Genomic DNA, 8463 nt, shown 5'->3' with positions numbered 1-8463 from the left:
TCAATAAAATTGTTAAATTTTCAAGGGAACCTAATGATTAATGTTCTTTAAAAAAAAACGATTTTCAAACTTAACCAATATATACGATTAATTTTTAATCAATCCTATAATAGTTACATTTTCAGATAAAGATAAATAATTTTTAACGGAAAGAATTTATTTTCAACAAAGTTGTTGAATCGTCAACCAATCAGATGAATTTTCGACCAAGAAAATTAATGGTCTACAAAAAAAGTCAAATTTTAAACAAAATACATGAATTTTGAACGAAATTACTTAATTTTAAAGTCAAAAAGATGAATTATCTGCAAAAAGTTGAATTTCTTAAACGAAAAATATGAGTTTTCAATCAAAGAGTTAAACTTTCAACCAAATAGTTAAATTTTCAACCAAAATTATACACCCTTGTTAAAAAAACGTATTTTTTTACAAAGTAGTTCAAGTCTTAGTGAAATAATCTAAAATTTATATTTTACACTTGAACTAAAGTAACCGCAAAATACACGCATTAAAGAGGCGCGCGAAGTATTCAAATCATGAGAATCGCCAGCCCAGCATCGAAATCTGGAAATGTTAAAATCCCAATCTCTTCATTTTATTTCAAAGTAGATAGAGATATAAATAGAACCGCCGAAGTGTTCCGACCGGCGATCGTGCACCTTCGAGTTTTCAAATTCACAAGAGGAGGAATGGGTTGCGCGCGCAACCCAGGCATTTATATCGTCTCCTACCATATTCACACGCACATAGCCGTGTCATAGCATTGGACCACGTCTCGTTTTAGATCTGGGATCACTGACTGGACCCCCATTAAGCGTATTATTTCAATTTTTCTAATTTTCGGACATTTTGCAAGTACTACTTCTCTTCTTAGGCGTTTCTTAATAACTGAGATGAGAAAATTGAATTTACTTGAAGTAAAATACCAGTTTCATCCTGACCTAAAACTTAAAATTTTAAAAATTTTATCATATTTTTTCGATGTTTTGTGATGTAAATAGTTTGGCTTATATTCGCAAAAATAATATATTTCAGGTAGTGTCTAATTTAATATAAAATAATCCCATTTAATTATTTTCAAAACCAAAATAGTCATTCAGAGTCTCCATATCTTGAAATATCACGGGAGGTGTTTTTATACTTTATTAAAACTAAAAATTGAATTTTTTATCTCAATCCGAAGCTGTGTCCGCTCCAATTTTAGGTTACTGTAATTTTAAGATTTTCAAGTTTTACATATAGTGCCCCTAAGTTGGATAACTTTTTCTGATTAAACTTTTTAGCCTTCAAATCAGGAATACTTCAGCTTTTGAGTATGTAAGTTTGAGAAACGCTGTGCTACATCATGACGCGAAATGATTTGAATCGTTAGAAAAGCGTCTCTGTGCTGTCATGGTAACCAATATGGAGGTCACGTTACGAGACGCGGCTTGTACGTATTTCGTACCACCAAGTTGCGGGACCATAGCTTCTTGGATCATGGGCGGAACCTTAGTTTGTTGGATCATGGGAAAATCTGTAAAAATTAAAAAAACCAGAAAAAGTTAAGAGAGGTGATGTCTAAATAATAAATTGCATAATCAAGGCATCGTGCTGAGAATAACGCATGTATGAAAGAAGTAGATCCTTGTAAACAAGTCGCATGTAAATTACAGCAATGCTTAAAAGGTGAGCATTCTTGAATTTATATTTTAACCTAATTAGTTATTTGTGCAATCCAACGTAATCACTTATCGCCTGCCATCTCGAATACTGGGTTCAAAGGGTTACCACCTCGGTCCGACCAGGCCCCCCAGGTAGATTTAGAAAATTCTCGGTCACATAAATTTCTGTAAGGTAACAATTTTGTTCTCTTACGATGCTTATGTTACAGGGGTAGAGATGGGGGTATGGTATCGATCTGCAGAATGCGAATTTCACAGAATTAAATTTTGTCAGAAGAACATTAACTACAGAGCGTGTAACTGTAGACTGACATTTTATGAATACAAGAGAGGTGTTTATTTGCGAAATAGCGCAAAGTTCGGTAAATGGAAATGGTTTCTTTACACAATGAAGCAACAGATGACGATAAGCGAATATTTTTACTGAGGGAAATTGTTTAGGTTTCAAAAATACATGTTAAGGCCATGTGAAGAAAGGGTCACGTGACCAAACCTCAATTTTTTTCCCCAATTCACGTCTAAACGAAATCTTCCCTGGCGAACCGAAGAAACCGAAAGGAGCCTCTAATAAGTACCCTTAAAGACCCCACTGAGTCCCCCTGCAGTCCCGGTTAAAAAACTCACAAAAACAGCAAGATCAACTTTTAAATTGTTGAAGTTTGAATTCTACCTTAGAATTTTTCTCAGAAACTCACAGAGTAGTATCATTACTTTTTCTTGCAATGTTAAAAACTTTAAAAAATAAAATACCTGTCATTTACATGGGTCGAAGGCGGCTTCAAGTGAATCTTCTTTTAGTAGCAGTTAATAAGCGTTCCGTCCGTAATTTAAAGAATTCTGTGTGGATGCTAGCGCCACTCAGTGGAAACCTCAGACAATAACGCTGCGATTCAAGTGAGAATTTTATTTTTAAACTAAGCTAGCAACATACTACTTGAGCTATTATGGATGCGCTTGAAGTCACCTTCAGCAGAGGTTAATGACATTTAAAAAATTTTTAACGCTGCAAAAAAAGTATTGCGATTACTTCGTGAGTTTCTAGTAGAAAATTTAACGTAGAATTTTTTTTTTTTTTTTTTTTTTAAAGGAACCGAATGGGGTTTTTACGGGTACTTTGTAGAGGTTCCTTCGGTCAGCCAGGGTTACGTCCACACGGAATGAGATATCGTGTTAAAAATTTGGCACGCTAAATAGAAGGCATGCAGCAATGTGTTTCTCGTCCTAAATACTTAGAGTTGTGAAAAATTTGTTTGCTTACAATTTTGGAAAAATACCGACCGTGCTGTAAAACCCTGAAAGCAATTTTCAATGTTGTCAATGGGCTAGTTATGAGGTTTATATTTATCAAAGTGGGCAACACAACAAAAATCACTTACGAACATTATGCACAAATAATGCAAAAACTAAGGTTTGCACTTGAAATGCAAATAAACAAATTTGGTCTGACCGTCTGACATACGTATCAGCTGTGTCAAAGCAGCACTATCGCAGCGAATAGACAACTTCGAACTTCTATGGGTCTGTGGGTAATACAGATTGCATGATTACAGACAGAGAAAGTTAGAAGTCAAACTTCTGCTGTGGAGCCTAAATGCGTCCGTGGATAATCATTATTTTCATAATAAACTTTTTTCTTCCCCCAACTCTTTGCAAGGTCACAAACAGTCATTTTATATTTATTAACATTTCCCGACAAAAATTTCCGCGTTATTTAAACTTTTATTTTTTAATATGGATGAACAAATATTGGTCTTAGGGCTGACTTGATCAGCTGCTTTGCTCGTTACATGTCCTTAAGCTAAAAAAACTTGGTTGAGAATTTAAATTGAATATACCTGGATCTGAATGCTTTTATAAGGATCTCGTCGTACTAAACATTAATACTGATTATCCAAGTATAAGAAATACATCTCCTAGGTAATTTGGTTTAGAATTGAAATGATATATACCCGGATGCTTTTATAAGGATCTCGTACTAAAAATTGATCCTGTTTGTCTAGATATAAAAAATACATCTCTGAGGAAGTTGGGTTGAAACTTGAAATTCAGTATACCTGGATGATATTAAAAAGGTCTTGTACTAAAAATTGATCTTGGTTGTCGATGTATTAAAAATACATCTCCGAGAAAATTTGGTGAAGAATTAAAATGTTATATACTCGGATGCTTGCATAAGAATCTCGTACTAAAAATTTATACTGGTTGTCCAGGTATGAAAAAGACATCTCCGAGGATGTTTGGTTGAGAATTAAAATTTAACATACCTGGATGATATTAATCAAGTCTCTCACTAAACATTGATCCTGGTTATCCAGGTATTAAAAATACCTCTCCGAGAAAATGCGGTTGAAGATTAAAATGCGACGCCGCAGAAGGTTCAAGGGGGTCAATTTTTTTTAAATCAAGCCCCAATGCCTGACTTGAGCTTATTCGGTCTCTACTGGGGGCTTAGAGGTCAGTGTTCGGGGATCCAACGTTGCGGGGATACGGAGGATCACTTTCCTTTACGGCCGAAAATCACCCTCAGGGCCTGCTGTTTTCGTGAAGGCTTATGGGGGAGGGGGTAATTAGGGAGGACTTTGACAAACCGGGTAAGGAGGCAGTCCCTGATCCGTATATCTATCTCCTCTGTGAGAGCGCCTCTTAACGGTTCGAGTTAGCTTCTTTGGCTTACTAATGACGGCTTTAACTTCAGCGAAAGTGATGTCCACCCCAGGAGTGAGTGGTGGGAGGACCTTCTCTGGGGAAGCCGTCTTATTCGCCTCAGGACAATCTGCGTGTATGACGGATATTCTAGGAAGATTTAGAGGTGACAGATGGATTGGAGAAATCTGGAGATCTAAAACATCCTCTTCTCCGAGGAGTTGAGTCGAAGAGCCAGAGATCTGCGAACTAGGGTCTTCTGAGAGAAAAGGCTCCTCGGTGCAAATCGGACAGTGGAGACAGAGGGGTCTGGGTGAATTGGGGTGGAGACAAGTTCTCCGAGTTTGCTGAGGGCCCTTCTTCAAGTCGGCTTGGGGGTGAGGAATGGTTTAGCGAAGCCTCGTAGATTGGTACGTAGGATTCGTCAATTGGGAAGAACTCATTGGAATGAGACACAGAGAGGGGACTGCCGTTATACCCCGGGCAAGTGGGATAATACTCCTCAACGGGATCGGAACTTTTTGATATGAGGGAATCTGTACCTGGTTTCGTGGATGGAAGGGTCACAAGATACGCACGTCGCCATTTGTCTGGTCGAGCCCGCCTCTTTTTCCGCCCTGGGGAAATAGCCACTTGTACTCCGGGTGGGGCGTTCCGTTGCTCTTCAAACGCCTTCCGGCGTTGCTCACTTCGCCTCTTATGGAGATTCGGTTTGTTCTTCACCACCTCCATCTACGATCAAGGATAACTCCGATGTAGATATGTTTCCCTTTATTTTGCCCGCTCGAAGAGTGAAGAGGAAGAAGTTTCGTTTTGAGCGAAAAATATGAAAGTAAGAACCTCGTGAAAGGACCGTTGATAAAGATGAAAACGTCGATCCTCGTTAAAGGACCGTAGGAAAAAACTAGAACCTCGATCCTCGGGAAAGGACCGCAGAATTTGATGAAAACCTTGATCCTCGGAAAAGCACGATAGGTAAAGATGAAAACCCCGATCTTCCACGATCACTTGATATCACCTCCTATGGTGGACCGGTGGAATCTTCCAGGGGAGAGGGGTCCTCTACTCCTGCCCAGTCTTCGGCTTATCTTGGCGCTCACCAGAGAAATGTAAAAACTTCTTGTCACTCACTTGAGTTTAAATTCTCTATTAAATTAAAATTATGAAGTTTAACCCACGATCACTTAATACCACCTTCTTAGGAAGGGTCCTATAAAGGAACCTATGAAAATGTGGTTGAGAATTAAAATTCAATATACCTGGATTATATTAAAAGGGTTTTGTAGTACTAAAAATTTATCCTTGCTGTCCAGGTATAAAAAAACATCTCCGAAGAAGTTAGGTTGAGAATTAAAATTTAACATACCCGGATGATATTAATAAGGTCTCGTCATACTAAAAATGAATTCAGGTAGTCCAGGTATTAAAAATACATCTTCGAGGAAAGGCGGCTGAGAATTTGAATGTTATATACCAGGATGTTTTTAAAGCGATCTCGTCATACTAAAAATGTATCCTAGTTGTCCAAGTATGAAAAGTAAATCTTCTCTGAGAAAGTTTGAGGTAGAATTAGAATTGAACATACCTGGATGATATTAACCCATTAACGCCCTTTAATATTTTTATCTGAATTTTTCTTCAAAATTTCATATCATGGTCCCATTTTGGTCTAGAAATACGGAACACAGATTCCCTTCTGGTGGAACTACACAGATCCCAGGAACATGTTCAGACTGGATTGATCAGGATAAGGCAGGTTCACGCCTGCACAGAAATTTCTGACAAGACTCATTGCTCGGGTGCCGTTTGTCACCCGTGGGCGCTAATGTATTAATAAGGTCTTGTACTAAAAATTGATTCTGGCAGTCCAGGTGTTAAAAATACATCTCCGAGGAAATGCGGTTGAGAATTAAAATGTTACATACATGGATGCTTTTATAACGATTTTGCCGTACAAAAAATGTATCCTAGTTGTCCAGGTATAAAAAACCTTCGAGACAGTTGGGTTAATAATTAAAATTTTACATACCTAGATGATTTTAATAAGATCTCGGTGTACTAAAAATTAATTCTGGTAATCCAGGTATTACAAGTACATCTTCTCTGAAGAAATGCGGTTCAGAATCGAAATTCAAAATACCTGGATAATAAAAATGTCTGATCTTACTAAAAATTGATCCTGGTTGTGCAGGCATTAAAAATACACCTTCGAGGAAATTCGTTGAGAATTTAAATGTCAAATACCCGAATGCTTTTATAAGAATCTCGTACTAAAATTGATTCTGGTTGTCCAGGTATAAAAAAAAACATCCGACGAAGTTTGGTTGAGAATCCTTGTATATAATCTTTCAGTTCTCAACCTTATTTCCTCGGCGAAGATGTATTTTTAATACTTGGACAATCAGGATCAATTTTTGGTACAACGAGACCTTAATAATAGCATCTAGGTATGTTAAATTTTAACTCTCAACCAAACTTCTTGGGGAAGATGTATTTTTTATACCTGGGAAACCAGGACCAATTTTTAGTACGACGAGATCCTGATAAAAGCATACGAGTATATAACCTTTCAATTCTCAACCGAATTTCCACAGAGAACATGTATTTCTTATACCTGGACAATCAGGATCAATGTTTAGTACGACGAGATTCTTATAAAAGCACCTAGGTATATTCAATTTAAACTTTCAACTAAACTTTCTCGCTCAAGGGAGGAATGGGGGATAAGCACTTGAAAAAAAAAAATTAATTTTTTTGTTTTGTAATTTTGACAACGAAAAATACTATAAAATAATAGAATTTTTATTAGTTTTCACTACACTTTCTACGTTCGTGAAGTGTGTACAGTGTAATGGAAAAAAGAAGCTGAAATCGTTATAACAATTAAGTTTCTTTTCACTTTTTCAATGTTTACAACTTTAAACGAGTTTTCCTCGAAACCACTTTTTAAAAGTCCGTTCTAGCGATTTTACAAAAACTACTAAACCGATCCTTCTCAAACTTGGTAAACTTTTTCTGCATATAAAAATCCTCTCCTCAACGATATGTTTGTAAAAATTTTTTATATCAACGTTGTTTTTCACTCAAAAAATGACGAAATTTTTTGTACAAAATCGCATATTTTACTTTAAAAAAAAAAAAATAAATAAAACAATTCCTAAAAATAGTCTTTGGGGGGAGGAAAAACTTATATTTTAACTAAATTTTGCAACTTTCTTGATTTCCGATAAATCTACGTTGAGATATCGCTGGAACCGCAAATCTCGATATTGCTCTGTCACTGGCTTATTTACGAATATTTCGCTACAAAAAATTAATTAAAAAAGGGTTTTTTTTCATGCATTATCCCTCATTCCCCCCTTAAGATGTATTTTTGAAACCTGCACAATTTCCCTCAGTAAAAATATTCCCTTATCCCCATCTGTTGCTTCATTGTGTAAAGAAACCATTTTTTTCCGTTACTTGGCGAAGAGTTAATCAAATAATAATTTATGTATGCATTCCTTCTTTTATATAAATGCATGTGATGATAAACAAAACAAAATTAAGTATTTCAAATAAGCACGCTAACGGTAACCTATCCATTTTCTGACGCGACACATGCGCAATACGAAAAGATGCCAAAATTGGTAGCGTTGACTTCAGGTGATTTGTGATTCTGTGTTGGTTACTCTTTCACTCGATTTGCGTACTTATCAGTCGTCCTGCCTATAACGCACGGAGCGCTTCGCGCTCTGTGAATTGGGTTCTATTGTTTATTTATTCTGTACTGTAATACTGGGGGTGATTGTTAGTTGGTGGGTTTATTTTTCATTCGATTTGCGTACTTATCAGTCGTTCTGCCTGAAGTGCACGATTGTTGGCCGGAAAACGTTCTATTTATATATCGATCCGCTTTGAAATAAAATCAAGAAATTGGTATTTGAATGTTTCCAGGTTTCGATGCTTCGATTTTAAGGTTATGTTTTTTCAGGTGTAGAATATTATATTAATACTATTGGATGAATAAATCAATTAGAGGACGAAATTCTGTGTATAATTTTTAATTTTATATCATAAGTACTTTAAAAAAATGAGTTTTTTTATCCTGAACGGGAGAACTAAAAGCGGCTGCACAGTCAAATCTACATTTCTACGAAAAAAAGTACTTCAATTA

The 8463-nt window shown here is 36.3% G+C and overlaps 1 protein-coding gene across 3 annotated transcripts in view; it reads left to right on the top strand.

Annotated features, from left to right (window-relative positions):
• The first annotated feature begins 1467 nt into the window (after positions 1-1467).
• Positions 1468-8463, top strand: part of LOC117171542 (cx9C motif-containing protein 4) — a 36643-nt gene continuing 29647 nt past the window's right edge. Inside the window, exon 1 of one of the 3 annotated variants that reach the window (XM_033358948.1) lies at positions 1468-1668. In XM_033358948.1, coding sequence (XP_033214839.1) covers positions 1611-1668 — 58 coding nt within the window. In that variant the 5' untranslated portion in view covers positions 1468-1610. The remainder of the gene's footprint in view (positions 1669-8463) is intronic. The other 2 variants (XM_033358947.1, XM_033358946.1) reach the window with 2 other exon arrangements.

Source organism: Belonocnema kinseyi, chromosome 4 (assembly GCF_010883055.1).
Source record: "Belonocnema kinseyi isolate 2016_QV_RU_SX_M_011 chromosome 4, B_treatae_v1, whole genome shotgun sequence".
NCBI classification, from domain to species: domain Eukaryota; kingdom Metazoa; phylum Arthropoda; class Insecta; order Hymenoptera; family Cynipidae; genus Belonocnema; species Belonocnema kinseyi.
Note: the sequence above shows the minus strand (reverse complement) of the source record. Positions and strands in the feature narration are given on the sequence as shown.